Consider the following 25,475-nt stretch of genomic DNA (forward strand, 5'->3'; position numbering starts at 1 on the left):
CATGATGAAACGTTAAAGAAATGCACGTTGAGTCTGTGTGTGGTATTAAGCTCAGATGTTTGGGCTGTGCAATGGAAACTTTGAATAGAGTCACGTCAGTAAGTCAAGATGTGATTGAAGAGTGGACTGTTTTCTTTTTATAAATCCACAACTCATGAGGTTGTCATCAACTTTAGTTGTATTTTTGGGGTTTTTGTTGAGCTTAACACAGCATTATTTCTTTTTTTTATTTCTTTTTTTTAAAAATTCAAAAACATCAAATAGATCTTTTTTCCCCTCCCACTGCATTCACACATGCATCCACACCTCTGTGGTCCATTTACCAGCAACCACTTTAATATTTAACACTTGGAACCATCTCTTGAGCTCTTATCTCGCCAATTTGTCATGAAATACCAAAGAAACAGGCAACCCATTGTTGCAAAAATGTCTGTTGGTCAATGGTTCTCATCAATTGTGCTTTTGAGCCTGTGAAATGGAAAATAATGTCAGTACTGGCAGCTAAAGTATATATATATATATTTTTTTTTAAGGCTCTAATTAAAGGTTAAAAAACATCTTGATTACTTGATTTTAAACACTAGTGGTATGAAAATTATAAAAAATATGAACATTGTATCACTGTCCATGTTTGTATTTTCATTAAACACCTGATCAAATGATAAGAAATAGTGAAAAAATCATCTTTATCTGAAAAGCTTTAATAACTCAATCAAGTACAAATTTTGTTTATATATATTTATATATATCAGTAAAATAACAGGGGATTTTAAAAAGAGGTCAGATAAAGACTAAATTCAAGTTGTAATGACAACACAGGGTAATTATGTAACAGACTAACTGCTCAAACCGACCAAAATCTTACCAAACAGAGAGCAAAGGGGAACTTTGGTGCAGGCTGATCAGACCAACTTTGAAACAGAGGAGAAACAAAAAACAATAACCTATCGAGCTTATTTTCAATATTTCACCTTAACTGAACAGTAGTACAATAAAGGAAATCAATTCGCTAACTCAACAATCAAATATAAATAATAATATTTTTTAAATAATTAAGGTCACCCCCCCAAGATGCATCACTTAGCACATTCCAAGTAAACCTTCCTGTATTTAGAAGTGCTGGTTGCAAATATGGCTGGATCTCACGTGCTACGTGGACCAGAGTGAGCAGAGTGAGATGTTTTAAACGTGGCTAATGTGCTTTCAAATGTGAAATGAACATGAGTACATAAAATCAAAGGTTAGGCGTTGCCATTAATGTGTTGAGTGTGGTAATTGCGGCTGTTATAAGAACACAGATCTTATAGCTGAACCACATCCTGTTCAAAAAGTGCAGGAGTCATGTTATTATTATTATTTCTTGGAGCATACAGGCACATAAATTATCGTGATCCCGGGGGGAGTAGCATTAAAAAAAATCACAGAGTAATATTTGGAAGTGATAGGGAACAGATATCTTTCTTGAGAAGGACCTTTTCAAAACCAGTTATGCAAAGATAGGGGCTTGTTTCAGCACGATACATTGCTATGGTAAATAGAGAATATGTTTGTTAAATACTTGTGTTTGTAAATCAGTTCCCAGGATTAAAGCGCACGAGTCACATCCGCCTTATAAAGACAAAGTAGAGCCAGTTTGTACAGGACACTGCACGTTCCCGATACCACCCCTGCGTCCGCCAGGCTCCTGAACACCGGCTGCGCATGGACGTACGAGTCCACGCAATTACCGCGCGCGGTGTCATTCTTGAACACGCAGTCAGGTGTCGCGCTACTATCACGCTACCGGCGACGCCGCCCTCCTCCCACACACACACACACACACACACACACACACACACACACATACAAATGTTCACGGCACTGGAATCGTTTCATTTATTTATTTAATAATTCAGTCATGTGGATGAAATGCACAGGAGCGGATGACGTAGCGCGCGCGTTCTAACGTGTGTGTATGTGTGTGTGGGCGTGGAGGAAAATGTCAACGTGCAGCGCAAGAAGAGGCTGGAGCTGATGAGAGTCATGTTATTACGAAGCTTCAGCCTTCGCGTTAGCTGCTCTAAAATATCTGATATCCGGGGAGGAAAGTTTCTAAAGGGGTCGGCTGTCGGCAGTTAGCGGAGCCCGGGGTGTTGAGGAGGCGGGAGACGTGAGTTCATTGAGCCCTCCACAGCGAAGCGAAGCCCAGCCTCCCTTCCTGCATGTGAAGCAGATTGGGCAGAGACGTTCACAAGCCTCGGGCCACTTGTGACCGCCGTTGACCTCCTATTTCAGGTGAGTTTGTTCGCTTTGCAAAGCCGGGGAACTTCTAGCGTGTGGTTTGTTGACTGACAGGCGGCTAGCTCCTGTGACACATCCGCTAACGGTGCAGCAGTAACGGATAGAGAGGCACCGTCTGGACCTCATCATTTCTGGCTTTCGATGTGAGTTAAGCCTGCCGACAGTAACTGCCAAGCTTCTTGTGGAGATGTGAATATTGTGTTTGTGGTTGAATGCTGAACCGATATGACACAGCTGTCCCACTCTGTCAGCTAGCCAAAGAGGAAGCGTGAACCTCGATGATAACGGGCGATTAACATTCAACTGTTTTTGCTGCCCCCCCCCCCTTCATATCATCAGAGCTGTTACATTATCTTCCCGGAACAAGAGAGGCCTCTGGTGAAATATTTAGACCAGATTAGTTTGTGGTCACACCAGCACAAGAGCACCGTGGCCGTGTTTGCTGAAAAAACATCAACACATAACACCGTGCAGCTCTGAGTGCAAGGGCAGCCGTCCTGGCCGGAGGAGGATGATGATGATGCTGCAGCAGCAGCAGCCTCTCGCCGTGGGGTGTGGTTGGCTAGCCGGACAAACAGGTTTTCAGCAGTGTAAAAACCCTCCCACCCGGCGGTAGTCTACCCTTTAATCTCCTATTTGACAGCTCATTAGAGGGCCGGCGACATCGCATTAGACCATCATCTCCGGCATATTCCTCTGCCCAGGCAGCCCACTACCATGCATGTTGTGTTTCTCAGGCTCTGTCTGTCATAACAGTTTTGCTGCTGCTGCTGCTGCTGTAGCAGGCGGCCCCAGAGGCTCGTAAATTTGCCCGAGTGGACACCCAGCATGTGTTGCACACTCACTTGTGTTTGATCAAAAGCAGGGATCCACATTGTGATGCCTCCCTTATGAGCTGCTTAACTGAGCCCAAAAAAGTGGAATTAAAGTATCATCATATTGCTAAATACAGATCTGTCTACTGATATTTTGGTCTGCTCTGTTAGATTTAGCAATTACATTTCCTGGGACCCCAGTGTACGTCACTGTTTCCCCCTCTCTTTCCTTCCCTTTCTATAACTTAATTTGTACACTAATACTTCATTCACAATCCTATTGCTTTCTCCATATCTCTGCCTTCCTCAGTGTAATGTGCTAAGTGACAGCCTGCTACCAGAATAATCCCAGTGCTCTGTTATTCTCATGTGTATAACGCTCTCTTTCCTTATCTGCTGCACTTTCCTCATTCTTATTGTGTTGCAATGCCGGTCTGGAGCGGGATGAGGGTATCACTGCTAAAGCGCAACCATGCATGCAAAAGCATACATACTCATAGAGGTACACAGAGAGGCTGAAAGCTTTCAGCAATGATAATTCCGACTATGTTAACACATTAATAGACACCAAAGACCAGAGCCTGTGCAATAAACCAGCAGTACAATGTATGTGTATGTGACACAGTGAGAGAGAGACTATTGTTTGTGTGTTTGGGTTGACTAGTCATTGGGGTCAGTAACTTGTAGTCATTCTCCTGGCATAGTAGTTTTTAGGTCATATGCTCCACTAGTGTTGCTCTTGGCTGGGTTACTCGGCCTCTCGATGGGATCTTTACAGTGTATCTTAAGTGAATCTCTAGACAGCAGAGGGTGTGTGCGTGTGTGTGTGTGTGCAGACTGTGGAGGGGTGTCTGGATCATGGCCAGCCTTGTTCTGACAGTCTACACTCTGCTGATGACTGCAGTGAGGAGGCTTGTTTCTGTGTGTGTGTCTGTGTATAGGCCTAGGTGTTGTAACCAATATGCAGTGTAAATAAGATGAAGTATATTAGCCTGTCCACACCCTCAGTGTTGATTTTTTTTTAAACTTGGAAAGAGGAACAAGGAGTCAGTGTTTGAGCTCCTATTTGCTTATGTATTTATTGGGCCTTTATGTTGCTGTAAAGTGTACTTAATGTTTAACCCTCGGTAAGCATGTGTGATCTGTCTGGCTTTGAGTAGATTCATCTGTTAGTGTGTAATAAGCTTGTGTCCACTCAGAATGTCTGCTCAAGTGAAAAAGTTAACTATTAAAGTGCATTACTGTTACACATTCATGCATACAGCACTTCGCTATAAGTGCTTTTTATCTGTCAGGTGCACACTGACACTAGAAAGGATGAATTGGGAGCAAATTGGGGTTTCGTATCTTGGCAAAGGACACTTTGACACCTGGGATTGAGATTGAACCACTGATATTATGATTGGCTCCCGAGCTGTAATTGCAACAAATTCAATGATTAATGCAAAAGCAACAGTTGTGAAGTCATTAGTATGTTAAAACAATTGTATATGTCTGCAACCTTAGTTTTTCACATGGCAGTTGAGAACAGCTTTATTGCACTAAGTACTTTCCGCTCCTCTCTTATTTCCCCTGGGGTCACCACAGCGGATGGAGCCACATGTGTGATTTGGCACAGATTTTACACCAGACATAACCTGACTGAGTTTATGTCTCGCCCAGATTTCAGACCAAAGCAGTCTTACATGTGTAAGGCAAATATGCACCAAGGAATCCAAACACTTCTTTTAAACCTGTGGTTCTCAAACTTTTTCTGGCATACCTGACCTCAGAAGTTGAAAAGAGTTAAGGCCATGGATAGTATAAAGCACGGGCATAGCTTTCGGCTGAAAAAGAAAAAAGACGCTATTGCGGAAGTGCTTCAAAGCTGCATTCTACCTGAAGGCCACCAGATGGCGCTAGCTGGGGTTGCAAAAAGAACTTCTTGTTGTATACAAGTTTATGGGAAAACTAAAGAATCAGTTACTCATTTGGGGTCATGTTTAATTAAAAATTATGTCTGTTTGTAAATCTTGCTCATACTGTTTGAAAAAAAGAGTATTATCCATGGTTCATTGGCTGACGACTTGCTGACCAGTCAACGAGTGAGCAGTTTTCAGTCAGAACTGCTCCCTCTCATCCATTTTTAAAAAAAAGCCAATATGGCAACAATGAAAACTCTGCCACTCTCAATTCAACAGTTAATTCCATATTTTTTTTTCCCGTAATCATCCTCACCTTACCTGGAGTGGCTCCACATCCCACCAGGGGGGCCCACCCCACAGTTTGAGAACCACTGCTTTAAATGGATGGGTTAAGTCAAATGTAACTCTAACAAAGTCACTGGGAGCTATAAAGCAGGTAATTAGAGAGAAGAAGATAATTAGGGACACAACAACACATAACAATTAATAAGGGTAATCCCTTCCCCAAAAGATGATACTGCAAAGTTTTGGCATGTCACACAGGTTTAATTTGATTTACTTTTTATTTTATTATCTTACAGTCTAAAACATATTTCCTCATTTGGAATTTTTTTCTTTTTGCAGTTATAGTATAGTGATTTAGCTCAAGATGATGATCTCAGAGCTACATTCACTGCACTTAAAAAGGCCTTGAAGGTAGTTTTTTGTTGATTTATTGTTCAGTTTATATAACGTGTTGCAAAATATGACTTATGATTGAAGTCATGAGTCATAGTGACATTTTTATTCAGAATGAATGTGGGTTTATATTAGCTAAATATAGATGTTGAAGACAAATCTGTTAATTTTGGGGTGTTTTGCTTCCTTTTCCATCACAGTGTAAGCTACACAAACAGTTTACACTTAGAGTGGACGAGGTAATTTAAGGTCTACGATCTTTGCTGGTTTTTGTTTGCTCCTGCGAACATTAAAGGTGGTTCTTAGCTTCTCGGTGCCCCTATAAAATTTTCCAGTTTCACATATAACATTCCTGGCTTTCAATGATCTATAAAACTTTGAGATTTAGCGCCTGGCTGCCAGCTTGGGAACATGATGTGGCTCCAGAAGGCTTTGTGGGAACTGTGGGTGGCAGATGTCTTGTAGTTGCTGCACAAATATTTTAGACTCAGGTGAAATCTTGGCTTAGTATTTGTAAGATACATACTCAACTTATTAGGTACACTTTATGGTTTATTATTACATCAACCATGTTCATCAGACCTTTGGAAATTCTGAGCAGAGATGCCTGTTTTTTTTCCTGCATTTCCTGAGTTGTGTGAGTCACAAAAACAATATAAAATACCATATCTGTGGTCACAAACTTTTAGTTATTCCATGTGTGGGTAATTCTTTACTATTTAAAAATACTCTCAGTGCCACTATAACATATCCCCATATTTTGTTTTCAATGCTCCCCAGTCTACACTCACAGACACTTTTTTTAAGGAACACCTGTTCAATGCAAACATCAAATAGCATGATTGTTGGTGTCAGACAGGCTGGTCTGAGTATTTCAGAAACTGCTAATCTACTGGGATTTTCCCAGACAGCGTTTACAAAGAATGGCTCAGAAAATATCCAGTGAGCAGCAGTCCTCTGGGCGAAAATGGCTTGTTATTGTCAAACGTCAGAGGAGAATAGTCAGACTGCTTTAAAGCTGATAGCTGATAGAAGTCAAATAACTCCTTGTTACAAGCAAGGTGTGATGAAGAACATCTCTGAATGCAGAACACATTGAATTTTGAAGCATATGTACTACAGAAGAAGAAGACCAAACCATGTAGTCTTTACATAATTTCCTCTGGGATTGGCTGGTGCTCCTTAAGATCAAGAGGTTAGAGTTTTTGGCTCACTAAAGGTGGACATTAGAAGATTAGAAAAACATTGCCTGTTCTCATGAATCTTGATTTCCGCTGCAACATTCAGGTTACCATAAACAACATGAAAGCATGGCTCTATCGTCCCTTGTATGACAGATTCAACGATGGTTGTATAATGGTGTGAGGGATATTTTCTTGGCACACTTTGGGCTCCTTACTACCAGCTGAGTACTGTTTTAATCCAACAGGCTATCTGAAAATTGTTGCTGACCATGTCAATCCCTTTATGACCACAGTGCACCCATCTTCTGATGGCTTCCAGCATAACAACATGACGGCACACTAAAAACACGCCATGTCACATAGCTCTAATCAAACATTATCGTGTTTCTTAAACAGTTAGTTCACTGTATTCATATGGCCTCCGCAGTCACCAGATTTCAATCTAATACGGCACCTTTGGGATGTCCTGGAACATGAGATTCACATCATGGATGTTTAGCTACCAAATCTACAGCAACTGTGTGATCTATCATGCCAATATGGACCAAATTCTCTGAGGAATGCTTCTGGCAGCTTGTTGAATCTATACCACAAAAAATGAATGCATTTCTGAAGCCAGAAGGGGTACAGTGCAGTACTAGCAAAGTGTACCTAATAAAGCGGCAGATAAGTAGATCTGTGTTTTCTGCTGCTATGACGTTATGCAATCTCATCTCATCATTGATCGAGGCAAAGAAATCTCTGATCTCACTTTATGTCGTGTGCTTCTTCCTCTGTAGTATTTTTGACAAGCAACAAACCCTTGGCTTCCTGTTTGCACTAACTCAGTGTACACGAACAGTCAAGTGTGATATGTGCTTATGGGTCTATCTGTGCTTCCTTAGAATAAGAAGAAAAAAACAGGGAAACCATATGTCATGCCTCTCAGCCATTTCAGCTGTGGCACACCTGGTTTTTGATAACAACACTGACATGCATAAACATGCTGAAAACAGTAGAAAGTGTGCTGAAGCCATTTATTGTTGTTGCACATAAACTGCACATAAATTATATGTGCATGTTTCCACCTCACTTGCCTGTGTGTCAGTTGTCTGTTGTGCTACTGCAAATAAATACCCGTTTGTTACTATTGTGAATGGGGTGGAGGACTTTTGGTGACTGTGTGAATATGTGTCAGCTGTATCTGTCCCTAATTGTTCAGTTTAAGACTCTGTCTGTGAATGACCTCCCTCTATTGCTTTCTCTGTCTGTGTGAATAAGTGTGAGATCAGTAACATCGCCATGCCTTTATGTAAGTCTGGATAGATGAAGAGGGGGTGGGGAGTTTAAGGGGACAGAGGGGAGTTGGGTAAGAGCTAGTTTTCTTTTGTAGAAGTATGCAATTTCCTTCCTGTTTTACTGCTTTACCTCTACTGTAGGTTATATCTTCCACCTTTTCTCTGTTATTCCGTTTCCCTTCTCTCCCTGCCCCCACTGGTTCCCAGCATTCAACTGTGCACACTGTGTAAAAATTCATGTGGAAGAAAGCTTCCTCGCCCTCCAGCATCGACGCATTTCTGTCTCTCAGTCAACCTCGTCTCAAAAGATGCAACCAGATAACAATACCATGTATGCACTTACGTATTCTTTTTTTTTCTTTTTCTTTTTTAAATCTGAAGCTTCTATACAAATAATGAACTGTATGCTTTTCACATCCACCGTGAGGCTCCTTCTTCCCATCATCCTTTGCTATGAGAGGCGTTTTTGAGAGCAAGTGTTGCCTTGGTAACTATTTCTGCCATCTGTGTATGTTGTATGAATGCGTGGCAATGTGTATGTAGAGAAAGATGGAGGCACCTGCGGTCTTAATGCTCCAGCTTCCTCATTGTTGCATTATTTATTTAATAGTTAGCAGAATGACTGGAAGGTTACTGGGTTACAATCCACTCTGAGAAGAGATTAGAGGAGTCCGCTTTCAGCTCGGAGGATGTGTGCCACTGTAACACATCTGTAACAAAATATGCAAATAAAATAGCTGCTATCATAACCTGGCCTTGCTTAGTGAGTAGGAGTATAAGAGATATTCAGTCGTTAATTAAAATTCGTTGGTGTTTATTTCTGTATGCCTCGCTTTTTTGCTGTTTAGCCAAAGGTGATATTTGATTTGAAAAGCTAATTTGATTATTTAATAATCACATTTTCAATCAAGATGTGACATTGTGGCTCCTGTAATCAGAAAGTAATGTTAGTGACTGCCCTATTCTAATATATCCTGTATGTTTAGGGAGTAAAAGGAGACTTTGAGGCAAATGTTGCTCTTATATTGTGCTGTGAATATAGCGGAGGAATCAAATGACAGTAATGCAAGCAGCTTCTGCCTATATTTGGCAAGACAACATGAAGATATCTGCTTAAAACAATAATCTATTCAATAATGGGAAGACAAGAAGAAAGCAATAGAAAGGCAGACATGGACGAGGTGAAATTAGTGAATTGTAACTCCATTAGAGCACTGTGTGAGTGTTTGGCTAATTGTCATCTTAGTGATAAAAAAGTAGTGATATGTCATTAGTTTAGAACAGGTAGGAAAGATTTATGGGATCTGCAGCCTGAAGACTCGTGAAAGCAAAGAAGAGATTTCTTAATCTACAGAAAGGCAGAAGGCTACTGTGAGATGCTAAAACTTTGATAGCCAGACACTTTTTCATGCACTGTGGAGCTGCTAAGTACAGCCCAGGGACTGCAGCCCAGGATGGTGATAAATGGCCCATGTGTATATGTTGGAGAGAAAAGGGTGGCAGAGGAGAGTGCAAATGTTAGTCCCCAAAATAGTTTGTGTTCCCCAGGCTATATTGCGTCATTATTTGGTTGCTTGGCCCCGGAGTATTGTAGTTCTGTGTAACCCAGATTTTAACCCTGACTCAACCTTTTTTTTTATTTCCACTTTTTTTTCCCTCTCTGCTTGTCTGTCTGTCTCTCTCTCAGGTAGAAACTCTCTGCAAGCTTTAGCAACAATGTAGACGTCCCGATGATGATGATGATGATGCAGGGCCTTGTAGGGAGGAGGAGCAGCGACTGATTTTCTCCTCAATTTTATCACACCCTGCACTCTATGTCCGTCCCGACTGGGCGGCTAGAGTGCTATGTCATCAACCACACCCCCATCGGCTCAACCGTCTAAGAAGGGACGGAAGCCGGAGAAATCGGAGGTGATGGCTGATTCGGTGCCGGCCACCAATGAGGAACTGAGGAGCAAGATCATGGACCTTCAGATAGAGCTACAGCAGGAGCGCGGGAAGGTGAGGGTGAGGAAGAAGAGGAGGTGGAAGAAGCTGAGAACATGCGTTTAAAGTTAATAAATGTGGTTGAGAAGTCGTCTCCTATTTTATCAACTCAGCAGAAACAGGATAGAAACGGTTGCCAGTTTTATTTATAAATTATTTGCAACCAATGTTTAAAAGCATGTAAGCACACTTATAAAGAAGCAATATCTCTAATAGGACAGTAGGGTTACCTAGCGTGCAGTTTGGCTATTCTGTTGCTGTGAAGCAACAAAATACATATACTTCTTTTTTTTTTCTTTTTCTTAAAAAAAGGTCTCTGGGCAGTTTATTACTCCAGTCTGCTCACTGACACACAAACCTCCTCTCTGTGCTCATCTCTCCATCCCTCATGGCTAGTTTGTTTTAGTCTGCCAGGACTTAGAGTAAAAATATGGAAATATGCACAATAGAGTCAGGACAAACTTTATGTAAATACTGATGGCTACTTGTCAGGGGTACTCTAATCTATATTCTGCATTATGTCCTTCTATCAGGTATGCAAACTCCGCGAGCGGCTCCAAGAGCAGCGGCAGGCTCGCGAACTTGAGCAACACAAGCATGCCGTAGCACTCACTGACCTGCGTGCCAAACTCCATGAAGAAAAGCTACGTGAAATCGCTGCCATACGGGAGACTCTGGCACGGCAGCATGAAGCCGAGCTGGCCAGAACAATCAAGATCCGGGATACTGAGGTTCAGAGGCTGCAGGGTCTTGTGAATGCACTGAGAGATGGAGCTGCTGACAAGCTCAAAAATGCCCTTCTTGCAGAGGCTAGGGAGGAAGCCAGGAGAGCCTTTGATGGGGAGAGAATAAAGCTCCAGCAGGAGGTAGGTTTTAGTAGGTACAGGGGTGACAAGTATAACTTTTTCACATGTCAGATTGTGGAAAGTAGAACGTGTATAGGGTATATGTTGATCTAACAAAATTGTAAAATCAGTATTGCAGACTTGATTTTCGAGTGCACTTTGTGTTTAGATACCCTTTTTGTGTATGTATGTGGGTGTGCGTGTGTGTGTGTGTGTCTGTGTTTCGTGGGACTATGCACACTTTTGTAATTTGGTCCTGAAAAACAGGAAGCAGGGTGGAAAAGCCTGTTGCCAACCTATTGTTTCACTGTAGCCTACCTAGATGCCTAGATCTGTCATTAAACTTATTAATAGGATAAGAGCAAGTATTTACAAATGCACAGCTGATGTTCTTTTTGTTGTTTTTGTTTTTGTGTATATAAATATTAAAATGTGTGCATCGGGCCATTTCAGATTCAGGAGCAGAAAATGGCTCGGAAGCAAGCCGAAGAGGCTCTTGCAAACGCTCTTCAGGCTGATAAAGCCAAAGCAGCTGATCTCCGCACAGCCTACCAACAGCACCAGGACGAGGTGCACCGCATTAAACGCGACTGTGAGAAAGACATCCGCCGGCTGGTGAGAACACATAAAGCTGGAAGCCACAATACTGTGTACCCTCATTTTTAGATGACTGATAATCAATAGAAAAAGTATTTTCTAAAAGACATTTATCAGAATCCACTTAACTGTCAAGCCAAGATGAATTAAGTTTAACTTTAAATTGAATTTCAATTGGCAATATCATAATCACAAAGCCCAATATTAATCAAATAACTCCATTATTCCTGATTAAATAAGCAATAAATAATCACCCTTAAGTATTAAATACTAAAAAACCAGAGCAGATTGGCCTCACCAGGCCAAATCTCACAAAGTTTTAAAATCCTGTTGGTTTAAAGACACACAGGCGCAAAAATCTACCTTTACTTAAGCTTAAACTTTTTTTCAGGTAAATAGAGGTTTATGTTGTGCTCTGTTGCTAAGAAGCTGATTAAGAAAGTGTTATTGGGGCATTAAAAGTGTAATAGTCCTCCCTGTTATCACTGATTTTATAGTTGGAGATTAAACGTGCCTCTTTATGTGCATCACAAGGAGCTAACTATTAGTGAAGTGCAAAAACAGGGAGGTGTACTGTGTGCAATAAGCAGACACATCTTACACTGCATCATCAACTAAGCATGTTATGCCTGTGATAGATTAGCTTCACGAACCCAGCAGCTGTTAACGCTGTAGTCCCTGTCTGTCCAGATCATATTTGAATGACACACACACTCACACACCTACACACACACACACTCACACACCCACACACAGATTATACAGATTGGTTTCCTTCTACTGAAGTTCACTTCCAGCTCGGGGCTTATCTCACTGATGTAGCATGAAGGTTAGGAGCTAATTGCCACAATGTCTGTCTTGACCATGTGGTGCTATCTGCAAGTATAAATGTCTGTGTACCTGCTGCAGTTACTGATTTACCCTATTACATACAGGAGGGCTACAGTAACAGGCATTGTTGTTAGTAAAGGAATGCTTGAGTGAGGAAACTCAAAGAGTAAAGCACGGCTTATTGATGGAGAGCAGGCGGTGCAGGAAATACCGGCGTTAAAGAACAAAATACGGAGGGAAGTAGAGGTGGTAACAGCTGTCAGGAGGGGTTGCATGAATGCAGAGCAAGAACAGAGGCTTATAAATTAATCAAACCTAAAGCAGAGTGTTATAAAAGCTAAAACACTGTTAGTCTTCAGCAAACGCCATCTTACACTGAAGCTGTGCACAATGTACATACATAAATTATAAAGAAAAACATTGTACATATGAACTAATATTCACATATTGGAGGTGAAACGAGTGAAATGATTAGATTTAGATTTACTAACTTTTGTAGACAATAAGAACAATATTTTCAGTGCTTTATTTTGAAAAATAAGACCAGACAGAATAAGACAAGAGATGGACTCCAGCTGCTTAGATAAAGATGATAAATGAGAGTTGAGAGGTGGTTTACATGTGAGTTTGTGATGTGTGGTGAGTGAGAGGGTTCCCCTTTTGATTCATTCTGGCATAACCGCAGTGGAGGGACAATAAAGTGTAAACAGAAAAAAACATTAATAAACTAGTAAAATAAAAATAAATAACATGGGTAATAGAAAAAGAAAAGACTGGAAAAGGTCTTAAAAATAAAATATTAAGGACTTCAGTTAGACGTAAAACCTATTTACTAACTCCTTATAATGGCTATAATCTAGTTCTGTTTCACTCCTTTAGATGGATGAGTTGAAGGCAAAGGACCGGGTGGTGTGCGCTCTGGAAAGGGAGCTGGGGTTACAGGCTGGCTATGCCCAGAAGCTTCAGCTCCAAAAGGAAGCCCTGGATGAGCAGCTGGGTCAGGTACGAGAGGCCGAGAGACACAACCATGGCAGCCCGAAGAGAGAAGTGGTGCCCGGACTAGGAGAAAACCCAGACTTGCTCAACAACCAGGTATACAAGTGTCAGTATTTTATGCTTAAGATATTTTTATATGTTCCGAAAGTTTCCCATATTTACAGATATTTTATATTATATTTTATATTACAAATTTTAATACAAAGTAAGCACAATGTGAGGTATTTCTGGTGAGGAGCTTTTAAAGAAAAATAAGTGATAAAAAAAAAATCACAGTATAATAGTGATTTTGTAGTGCAATTGATAATATTGATATTAATAACAGATGCCATAGAGTTAAAAAGTGAAATTGGCACATCTGTGAATCCGTGAGCCGTACATGGAGAATTTAATATACGTTGTTGTTTATGCAGCTTTTTCCTGATTCCAGCCAACGCCACAAAATCAATTTTGAAGGAATACTTAAGTTGTCTTTACAGACAAACATTATATATAAATAGCGCTGTATAAATGTGTGACTGGGTGCATGAGAGATGCAGTAGATAGTGCTTTGAGTGCTCATCTGACTAGAAAGGCATTATTTAAGTACCAGTCAATTTACCAGTTCATAAATCACATGGTTACTGTACTTCACATACACATTCACTCTGTGAACAGCCAAATCATCTTTCTTGCCATCACCTCCTTTTTACTGTCCGTCTCCATTACCTGCATGCCTGCCTGCATGTACTCCCTTTTTCAGTTGTTGTCTTCCTCCTCCTCTTCTCCTCTCCCCACGGCTTCACAGGAGGTGGAGGAGCGTGACATGAGGAGGTTCCAGTTGAAGATTGCAGAGCTCCACTCAGTCATCAGGAAACTGGAGGACAGAAATGCACTACTGGCCGATGAGAGGAATGAACTAGTGAGAAAAACACGCGTGCAGTCATTATAAACATACAATTATACATGCAGACATTTTTAAAATTATAATTCGCATACGTTTAGACACCATGAAGAGTATGGATGTTGAAGAAACCTGAATCCGAATATTTCCTAACTTCCTCACTGTTGATGTTGACTGTCCTAGTTAAGCTGGAAATTCTGTGGCGACACTTAAGATTACAATGTCCCCCCTCCCTGTTTCCTTCCTCTGTTCAGTTGAAACGGGTGCGAGAGGCAGAGAGCCAAATGAAGCCCATGTTTGAGAAGAATAAGCGGCTGTCCAAGAAAAATGATGACCTCCTGCAAACACTGCAGCGCATGGAGGAGAAACTCAAGAACCTGAGCCGTGAGAATGCTGAGATGGTAAGTGCAACCAACATGTCTTCCTAAACATCTGCTGGTGACTCTTAACTCCCTCTTTTTTTAACCTGAAGATAAAATCAAAAAGTAGTAATAGGATGTAGTAGATATTATAGTTTTATCTAGTCTATTCAAGACGTTTTATGGTTTTTAGGGCTCTCTGAAGGAAAGAGGACCTCTGCTGGTCATTTGATGAATAGCATGAAAAATAATTAGTCCATCTGTTTCCTTCCTGCAGAAGGAGAAAACTTCCTCCTCTCGGCCACCATCACAGCAGCAGTCTGTTCAGGCCCAGATGAAGCGACCAAGCTCCCTGACCGACCTGACCCACGCCCACGAGGAACAGGAAGTAGAGTTCCTCAAGCTGCAAGTTGCTGAGCAACGCGGCATCATTGATGAGCTCACGCAGGTCAGGACAGGGTTACATGCCTGTTAACACATAAGGTCATACAACAGTATATACTCAGATAACATTACTCTGTCAGCTCGTCTGTTAGATGTTTTTAGATAGCTCTCACTATAATATCTCTTAATGTATTGGCAATACATTATGGCACAAGATTATTATTGTAGGCATAATATTAGGCCCTGACAAATGCAGGAGTATTAAGAGAAGTAACAATATTGATATTCAGTGATTTAAAATCGTATATTCCATTATATCAGCTGAAAATCTTTTTTTCTTTTTCTTTCAGACACACGAAACATGAACAGATTTACATAATATTTCTTATGTGTAGTTATTTCTTTACTCATTTAAGCTCTGCTTGTTCTGTTTGGATCAGCTGGTTGCTATGTTAAACCTGTTCCAAGCATTTTTATTTCCCACAGTCAACTTGCCCTCTGGTGTCCAAACTGCAACATCAGCACTCCACATTGCTCTTCTGTCCCGTCTTTACTTTTTAAATGAATCGGCCTGTATTGAGTGCCGAGGCCAACAAATCAGCAAACAGTTCTGGCTCTGCAAATGATAATATGATTTTTCATGTGTGTACTTCACTGGAAGCGTATAGAGGTTTCTGTCTTGATATTTTATCTGTAATATGTCAGTGGATTTTTTTAAGTGTGCCAATAACAATATACAAATACATAATAAAATCATCTGCATTGCCATGGCTAGAAGGGGGACGTATTGTTGTACTGTCACTGTCACAATTGTTATTGTGACAGTACTAACCCCGAAGTTGTGCTTCTCTCTGCATTTTTGACCCCTCTGGATCAGGGGAGCATACATGTCTTATACATGTCAGAAGGATCAATGGTTATATGTTTTTTTTTTTTTAAAAAACCCCCAAAAAACCTTGAGAAGAATGGCCTAGTCTTTAGTTTTTGCCTATTTTTCCCCTCTTATCTTCTTTACATTCACTGACACTGTCAGTCTGACAGCTTGAGTTATTATAAGCTGCTAAATTCTTGAATTTACAGTTTAATGCTGTGACTTTATTTAATTTGAAATATAGAAAAGAAATGTAACTAAATTAGACTCTGCTGAACAAAACATTTTATGCTGCTGGCAGGTCACGTTTTGATTGATCAATGTGAATCCCGTGCCGCCACAGATGCCTCCGATTGCTCTCTTAAAGGTCAGAATTTAAAAATGTTCATCTGTTGTGTCTTTAGGAACGTGATCGATTGGTGATGAGCAAAAAGAACAGGAAGAAACCTTTCAAGCTGCCGAAAGTGAGTTTTCATCAGTGTTTTTACACATCTGTTAATCCAGTGGTGTGTAACTAAGCAACTTCCCTATCTGTGGTTGACTGACCCTTGAGCATTGTTTTCACTTGTGTGTTTGTGTTTAATTGGGCTCAGGGGACAATTATGACACCATCCCTCACTGCTGGGACCATCACAGTGAGCACACACGCAGCTAGTTGAGAATTATTTGTTTTGGGTTTTTTTTATTATAGATTTTTTTTTTATGTGAGTATATTTTTGTTCTTTATAAGATAGTGTTACTAGAGACTGGACATGCATCACAGAAACTGCAAGCTGTGTGCAGCATTTCATGCTTTTATCTGTGCCAAAGGGATTAAAGGGATGACAATATCTAATTGGCTGAGGTGACAGAGTTTGAAAGAAATAATTGCTAAGTACTTGTGTGTGCATGTTTGGGCTAATACATCAGGGGACATTTTAGAGTCTGCGATGTTGCTAGGAGGAGGAGTTTGTAGATGCATGACATTTATTTTCTTCCTCCTCCTCCTGGAACCAGTTTGTTAGCTTGGCAGGTTCAGCACTGAATTGGGGCACAGCAGCTTGGCTTTTGGACTTGCACCTGGAAATTTGGCTTTCCTTTTTAGGACAAACCCAGACACTGACCATTTTTTTTTCGTAGGAGTTTGATTGTAACCAGAGGCTTTGTTGTCGGCTTTTTAGATTTTGTTTAGGAGTGACAAAAAAAGCTGTTGTACTTTATGGGCTGCACTTCAGTTTTTAGATCTGCTGGTGTTTTTGAAGATATGATAGATGTATATTTAAGATATTATTTGTAGTTTACTTTTTGGCCTGGCAACAACATGACAGAGTACATCCTCTTTATCCTCTATTTCTCTTCTTTCATTTGCCTGTGTGCCCTGGTCTGCCTTTATTTCTCTGGTTGCCAGGAAATGACTTATAAACATGATGATAAGCACTTTGGAGTCTGGAAAAGTTAAAAGCAAAAAAAAGTAAACAGTCAGTGCGGTCATTCAGTCTAAGTTTTTTAAAATGAGATTACTGACTGAATGACCGTGTCTAGATTTAACAAGTTTGAACTTTTAGTCATTTTTCCTCTTACTTTGCAAAAGTAATTGGATTTCTTTTGGGTTTGATGACATCAATATTTGGTTTAAAAGTTTCCTAAGCTGAAATCAGATGAAGTATAGTTCTGGATAATAATTGTTTTTGTTTCCAACTGCTGATACGCAGAATAACATATGTGTAGAGCTGAGGTTGATTTAACCCTTTTCCCCCCTCCACTGCTCTCTGCAGAGGCATGTTGTGGAGACATATTTTGGATTTGATGAGGAGTCGATAGACTCTGAAACCTCCTCACTGACCTCTTATAACACTGACCTCACTGACCGCACGCCTGCAACTCCAGAGGAGGACTTGGAAGAGGTAGGAAAGTCCTTTTGTATCCACTGAAAGAAATATCTTAACATCTTAAACAGCTGCAAGATGTGGAAAATAAATCTTGGGTTAATAAATCAGAAGAAAGTAAGATGGAACGTTAACAGTAATTTGCAGATTAATATATGTGATTATGAAAAAGTAAAGGGTGAAGCTTTATGTGTTAATTTGACACATTCGCTCTTTGATATCACAGAGCATTTCCCGTGAGGAGTCAGAGCTTCGTTTTCGTCAGCTCACTAGAGAGTACCAGGCTCTTCAGCGGGCCTACGCTCTCCTGCAGGAGCAGACTGGGGGGTCTCTGGATGCAGAGAGGGAGGCCAGGGTTCGTATCTGCTGCCACCTTCCAAATGTGCTACCTACAAGTCTAACTTCCAATTCAAGAAAATATTTAGAGCATAGATCCTCATTATGGTTTTCTCAGTCTGCTCTATTCATTCCTTTTGTACTTGGATTTAAGTCTCTGATGGTTCATTTTCCCGCCCACAGACCCGTGAGCAGCTGCAGGTGGAGCTCAGCAGCTGCCAGGCAAAGATCGTGGATCTGGAGAAGGCCCTGGCTGAGCGGGGGCAGGTAATAAAGACAGTGGATGGGGACAGAAGCTCACTGGTCCTGCTCTCACTGGGCCTCCTGCATGTCTGTCTGGCTGCTGTGCTCCTTGGCTGGCGCTTTGCTGACCAGGTCTGCCGCAGATTCCTGTGATGTCACTTCCTGCATGTGTGATGTCAGTGCTGTGCCTGCATTCTCTCCTTCACCCTCTGCCCTTACCGATGATGGTGTTTTATTTTAAATACTTGTGTCTGAGTTACTCATTACAGATTAAACACTTCAACCACCTTCATTCATTTTAGCTTTGTATAGATTAACACATAAGATTTTCATGTGGTAATATATAACCTTCTGTTAAAACATGAAAATACTCACTTAATACAACTTGATTTTGGTTATTTGATGTGTACGAAAGGCATCTTGGTCTGAGAAGTAAGCCAAACCACTGGATGTGTAGTGGGAAAGCCTCTGGCTTTTTTTTGCTTAAAGAAAGTAGTGAGAGGATCACTGAATTTATCATGCCGAGTTCATATCAGGACACTTTGTTTACTTTTTTGTGAAGCATTTCATTGAGTTACTGCATGTTGCCTGTGGCTTGATCCAGCTGGTATTCTGACTCGCTTTGCTGCTGTTTTTCATCTCAGATTGCCATTTGGTCCTCATGTTGCTGTGAACTCTTGTTGCCTGTGATTGCAGCTCTTTTGCTTTGGTTATCTGATTTAGCTTCATTTGTCTGCATCAATAAACTTGTGCTCCTGCCACCCTGTGCTATCTTTTTTGTGTCTGTTTTGCATTTGCTTGTGTCTTTTAAGCTGCAAGTTTGAGGGATGGGAGTTTTGTTCATCACACTATGTCATTGCAGATCCTTTAAATCCTCTTCTGTTCCTGCCAGTGTCATTTCTCGCTCATGTTGTGTTTGGTTGTTATGGCAGGATTCAAAGTGGGTAGAGGAGAAGCAGTACTTGCTCAGGACCAACCAGGAACTGCGTGAGAAGGTACATTAGATTAGCCTTCTATATCAAGGCATTCAGTACTAGTTGTAATACCTGATTTTCATGATCAGATGTGTTCTTTATTAACCACCTCTGAAAACGTTATATTTTGTATAAACATAAGCAGAATAAAAACTTTTACTGAGAAAATAGTGACAGAGTTAGTTAATGTAGCTGTTTAAAAGATAATTATCTATGTAACTCTCAGTTGATTAAAAAATTGATAACATTTATAAGATAACTAAAAGTAAATACACAATTTAAAATGTATGCACGAGAGTAACAGCTGTAAAGATTGTAGTTATAGACACAGAAAGCAAAGTCAATGCAGTTCCTTAAGTCTGCATTCTGTCTAATGGCCAGGAGGGGGCAGATCCTTTGGCTCAAAAAATAAGTCACACTTTATAGAAGTCGATTGGAAATAACCCTCAGCTCCCTTGATCAGTGATCTAAGTTAACAATTTCCAGATGATGTTATGGACTTAATCACTAGGTAATTATTTTAATATAAAATTATGTTCTTTTGCAAAACTTTGGCCCACATTAAAATAAAAAAGAAGCCTCAAACATATTATTTGTAAGAGTGGGCCTATTTGATTGATGCCAGTACAAGTGTGCAGTGTCTCTCAGTTTCACAGTCAGATTCACTCACAATTTTTATATGTGGTTTCAAAATTGCAAGAAGCTGACAAAGCATTGCAGCTAGAGTGGCTTTGTCCATCTTCTTTATACAGTCTATTACATATTGTGCAGGGTGAACAGACTTTTGGCATCTTGGACACTGTCCTCAATATTTACAAACAAGACTTTGAAACATTTCATAGTGTTTAGTATGTGTAACGAATCTGTTGTGTTTGCAGATGAGTGCGCTGCAGCAGGCGGAGTCCCGGCTGCAGGCTGAGGTTCAGGATGCTCGGGACCAAAATGAGCTGCTGGAATTCAGAGTCCTTGAACTGGAAGTAAGAGACTGTGCCAACATCATACTGTCACCAGGAGGTGACAACAACAATCTCAGCTCCAGACGCAAGACCTATATACAGTGACTCATCAGACAGACAGACATAGCCTTAAACACACTGCTCAGTTCTTCACTGTATGCATCTGTGTTTCCTTGTTTTGCATGGCAGCTGTGTACTTTACCCTTTACTGAAATTGAATATTTTTGTCAATGAAGAAATGTTTTGTCAAGAATATAATTTTTAAGTAAATAAAAATATATTTAAGTTCACCATCCACTCCCATTTTTCTTCATTTTGTCTCATTTTTGCATGCATATCCCAATTTTCTGTTGTTGTATTTTTCACAATTTGAAAGTTGATGTATATGAACAAAATGAGGACGGATCCCATGGAATTATGCTTTTGTTTCCTTTTTTTTTTTTTTTTTAAATAAGAATTTGCATACCATACTATTAAGATGATATTTTTTATTTCTAAAGTCCCATCACCCTGATGGAGTCCACTCTCCATCAGTTTAAATAGCAGTTGTATCTCAATGTTGGGAAATGACACGTCACTGGCTTAATTTAGAGTTTCAGCATGTTATTCTGTTGGCTTGGTTTCTTTGACCCCTTTTCCATCGGTTTTCACCGCCCTCCTTTGGCAGATCCTGATCATGTTGTCATTGTCATGTAAGTAAATCCCTCATTCCCTGCCATTTTGCATAGTGTCATTGACTTACACCACCATTTATTTTTCTTTTTGTTGATCAGAACTGCCCGTGGTACAATGAATAATTGCATAGCTGACATTATGTGTGAATATTAACACATTGTTTGCATACATAGGAAAGGGAACGCAGATCACCTGCCCTCAATCTCCACATGTCTGCGTTCCCTGAGAACAGTAGCAGTGCCCTGCAAGTCTACTGCCACCAGGAAGGAGTCAAGGTGAATGCACTAGTAAAAAACAAACAAACTAGAACCTTTCTTCTAAATGCTTTCTTGAGTACCTGCACAGTTAATATAACAGCCTTGATGATTTAGTTTGGGGGTTTTTGCAGGATGTAATCATTCCTGAACTGATGAAGAAGTTGGATATTCTGGGAGATAATGGGGTGAGTTCGAACCCACTGTAAAAAAATCACTTTAGTCTTAAAATTTCTAATGAGTCGTTGTCAATGTTGTATTTTCTAAAGAATCTCAGAAATGAAGAGCAGGTGGCTGTGATCCAAGCAGGGACTGTGATCTCACTCTGTGAAAAGGTGAGTGGAAAGTTTCTCTTTTCTGACACACAGTGGACAAACATTGCTATAACACCCTGTTACCACAGCAAAGCCATTTCATTCAAGCCTGCATATTTGATATAGCAAGGATTTAATGCTGGATGCCCTCACTGATGCAACCCTCCCCGTTTATCCAGGCATGGGGCTGGCACTAAGAGTACATTGGTTTGTGCCACACCCCTTGGCTGGGTTAAACATCCCGAGCAATGGACAGTGCACATGGTGAAGGAGAGAGTGCAGATAGGGTGTTGTGGGTGGAGTTGAGTGTCAGGGGTGATTTGTGAGAGAAGAATAGCAGCAAGAGTAAAACAGATTGTTGTGAGCTCTGCTATGATGTATGATTGGAAGACACCGTAAGAGTGGCAAACTTGAGTTGGTTTGGACATGTGCAGATTGATATATTGGACAAAAGGATGATAAAGATCGAGCTGCCAGGCACGAAATAAATGAGAATGACCACATAGAAGAGTCATGGAGGTGGTAAAGGAGGATATGCAGAAGCTCAGTGCAACAGAAGAAGATGCTAGAGAAGGGGTGAAAGAGGCAAAAGAAGAAGATAAAGACGGATTTCATTTAACTCATTTTTTGTTTAATTTAGATTAATCTTATAGAAGCAAAATGTGAATCCCACACCTTTCTGTGTCTTCATCTGCAGTGGTTGAAGCAGATAGACAGCACTGAGGCTGCCCTCACGCAGAAGATGATCGACTTGGAAAATGACAAGGTGAGAAAGTTATCTACAAATGCATAAAATTCAGCTTTCTACAACATATTCAAAGCAACGTGTTAATATTATAGTCTCCTGTTGTTATTATGTCAAAGAACTTATCAAGACTAATACGTAATTATAACTATACTACCATGTACAACAAGCTACCTTCTACCAAGCCCTGCATTATAGATTATAACATCTTATTGCAGGAGCTGTTTAGTAAGCAGAAAGGATTCCTTGAGGAGGAGTTGGACTACAGGAAGCAGGCCTTGGACCAAGCCTACATGGTACGAAGCTTAGAGCAATAATACACAGCGTGCTTTTACCTGCATATGAACACAGACATATCTACTGCTTACCATTGTGTATATTTTTACTTATAATGGCTGATGATAAAGTAATTCAGGAATGCAGGGGTGCAGCATTATCATTTCAGCATGAGATAAACATCTAGGACCCTGTTAACCATCACAAATGCAACATGCTCCATCAAGGTAAAATTTGCTACATTGTGTTGGGATACTGCATCTTTTACCACTGAAGTCTAAATTATTTTAATAATCTTAGCCACTCAGTTGGCCGGGATAAGTGGCCACTTGTTTATGACCTAAACCTCGATCAGATTTACTCTCTCTTGATTTGAGAAAGTATGATATGATTCATTTATGAATATCCTATTTAAAGTTGCTCAGGAGAAAGTTAAAAGAGTGAGTTTAATAATAAGGTTTTAATTATATATTTTTAAAGCATGAATCTTAAAGCATTCTCCACTTCCACTGATTTAACTAGACTGTAGCCAGATAACAGAAGTTAACACTTAGATCATTCGCCATATAATTCTAACCATTTTACTTGGTCAGTTTTGGTGTTGGTTTGTGTTTATAGTCCCACCTGATATTGTGTTGGGCTGATCTTGGTTCTTACTTGGAATTTGTTGTTTGAACAATGTGTAAAGAAAAGCACAGTTTGTGTTGTTAACCAAATCAAGTGACCATGTAAAAACCAAGGTTGAATAGCCCTCAATGTAAAGTGGAAAAGTGTTCCCCATATCTGCCATGGTCACAGTGTTGTGTGTATGTGTCTGTGTGTTTGTGTGCATATGTGTATTCCCTTGTTTGTGCTTGTGCATGCTTGTGTGTGTTCCTGCATGTGCATGTGCACGTCCGTGTGTGTGTGTGTGTGGGTGTATACATGTATGTGTGTATATGTGGCTGGCTGTGCAGAGGATCGAGGAGTTGGAGGCCACGCTGTATAGCGCTCTGCAGCAGGAGCAGCCGGCATGCCAGGCGGTGGCTGAGTCGCTGACAGACAGGCAGAGGGAGGAGCTGAGGCTAGCCGTGGACAAGCTGCGGCGTCAGATTCTCCGGCAGAGCCGGCAGTATGACAGTCAAATCTTACAGGAGCGCATGGAGCTCCTACAGCAGGCCCAGCAGGTAAGGCTCAAAACAAACCCAGTCAGGTTGTTGAGTCCTGCCCTCCCTGAATCTGACCCCTGGTACCTGTCTGGAACTTTTAACCCCACCAGATCTCTGGTGCTTTGAAAAAGATGCAGTATCCCTGTACGTGCTACCTGTAACTCTATCTGTAAGTGCATATGTAAAAGTGGGTGAGTGGAAAGATGAGACAGAATGACCTTGGATTTGTGTGAGTGTTTGTGTGTTTCATTGTGATCTGAATACCCTGACACCTTCAGTATCCCTCCACTCAGCAGCCCTTTCGATACTTTACACCCATGGCTTTTGGCATTGTGTTATCCATTGACTACATGACACTACATGTACTCTAACTCACTAACAAAATATCCTCTAACCGTACTTACTGCACATTTTTAATGTATCTACTAATTAATATGCTCAAACTACTGAACCGATTAGAAATCAACATGTTTGCAGGTCCGAGAAATGCATCTGATTTAATTTATGATATATTTTATAATAATAACTCTGAGAATTATGCTCACTTAAAAAGTCCCCACAGTGTGGCTTTTATTAACACTCGTTCCAATTTCTCTGTAGTTAAGAAGTGATATTTAACTGGAGCATTCACCTCAACCTCAATTTGATTTGCTGCACAGGATATTAACTTCAAAATGTCATGTATTTTGTTTTAAAATATGCCTGCCTGCCTCAGTTGTATTTATGTACTGTATAGTGAGCACTCACAGTGGAAAGCTATTTAAACTAATATGTTAGGAACAAAGAACCAAGTCACTGATGAAGCCACTCAGCTTTTAAGTCTCAAACAGTGTCACTGTTAAATCTGCTCTTCAGTTGCCATGGCAGCTCATTCCAACAGCTGCCATGGAGACAGTATGGCATGATGGGAAAGTCAGAAGACTATTTGGAGTGTCTGCAGGAATAGATTGATAGCAGCCTAACTTAACTGTTGAACCATGTGTGAAATAAATAAAGAAATGAAATGAAATGTTGTTGCACCTGAGGAAATGATTGTGTCAGAATCAATCAGATGTGTTTCGCGTGGCCACGAGCTAACCACTTCTGTCTTTTTGTTGCAGAGAATAAGAGAGCTGGAGGACAGGATTGACTTGCAAAAGAGACAAATAAAGGAAATAGAGGAAAAGGTACACACTCAAATTTGACTTGTTTTTTATTAGTGCAAGGTATCAATGACATCTTCTGTGCGGTGGTGTTTTCTAAACTTTTTGTCACTTTTTTCTTCTCTCTCTTTCCTCACCTGTTGATTAAACCTCTTGTGTTCCTTTAGTTTTTGTTCCTCTTTTTATTTTTCTCTTTAGCATTTATTCTTTGGCCTTAATGAAAATGCCCATGGACCTACATCAGGTAGAAGTAACTGTATAATACTAGAATTCGGCACAGTTTTGATGCCTGCCAATAATTCTTAGGAAAGAGTTCAAATTTTCTTTTCTTTTTCTTAGGTGTTAAGGTGCTGTGGTGGCGAGCGAAGATGAGATAAAACCTAATTGTTTTTTATGCATTTGTAGACAGTTCAACTAAACCTTATGGCCTTTTTGATAAATGTGCACTTTTGCAGAAGACTGGAATGCAAACATATTTGAAAATTTAATAAATAACCAGATATACATGAGAAGAAAGTGAGATTTATTTATAAGTAACATCTGTTATAGTGATCCCTGGACCTGGAACATAAAACCCCAACTCCTCTGTAAAGCAAACACTTTGATTTAACGAGGGAAAAATCTGAATCAGACGATTTACAAACGCAAGAAGAGCCA

At 40.4% G+C, this 25,475-nt stretch overlaps 1 protein-coding gene across 7 annotated transcripts; it reads left to right on the plus strand.

Moving 5' to 3' along the window:
* Positions 1–1,729: 1,729 nt before the first annotated feature.
* Positions 1,730–25,465, plus strand: jakmip1 (janus kinase and microtubule interacting protein 1). 7 transcript variants are annotated; one of them, XM_042221934.1, is made up of 23 exons: positions 1,731–2,274; positions 9,826–10,139; positions 10,658–10,990; positions 11,423–11,584; positions 13,277–13,489; positions 14,181–14,294; positions 14,531–14,677; positions 14,913–15,083; positions 16,295–16,354; positions 17,645–17,773; positions 17,982–18,110; positions 18,275–18,358; positions 19,267–19,329; positions 20,187–20,285; positions 21,113–21,214; positions 21,328–21,381; positions 21,463–21,528; positions 22,205–22,273; positions 22,471–22,548; positions 23,485–23,694; positions 24,777–24,842; positions 25,017–25,062; positions 25,158–25,270. In XM_042221934.1, exons 2-23 carry the CDS (start codon positions 9,984–9,986, stop codon positions 25,193–25,195), a joined length of 2,589 nt encoding a protein of 862 aa, XP_042077868.1. In that variant the 5' UTR covers positions 1,731–2,274; positions 9,826–9,983; the 3' UTR covers positions 25,196–25,270. The 7 variants fall into 7 exon arrangements, with proteins under 7 accessions (XP_042077866.1, XP_042077861.1, XP_042077868.1 ...); XM_005913481.3 differs by having other exon boundaries at positions 1,733–2,274; positions 24,986–25,062; XM_042221932.1 differs by lacking the exon at positions 25,158–25,270 and having other exon boundaries at positions 1,730–2,423; positions 25,017–25,140.
* Positions 25,466–25,475: the final 10 nt, after the last annotated feature.

This window comes from Haplochromis burtoni, unplaced genomic scaffold (genome assembly GCF_018398535.1).
Source record: "Haplochromis burtoni strain Fernald_Lab_line unplaced genomic scaffold, NCSU_Asbu1 Contig_4, whole genome shotgun sequence".
In the NCBI taxonomy this organism is placed as follows: Eukaryota; Metazoa; Chordata; class Actinopteri; order Cichliformes; family Cichlidae; genus Haplochromis; species Haplochromis burtoni.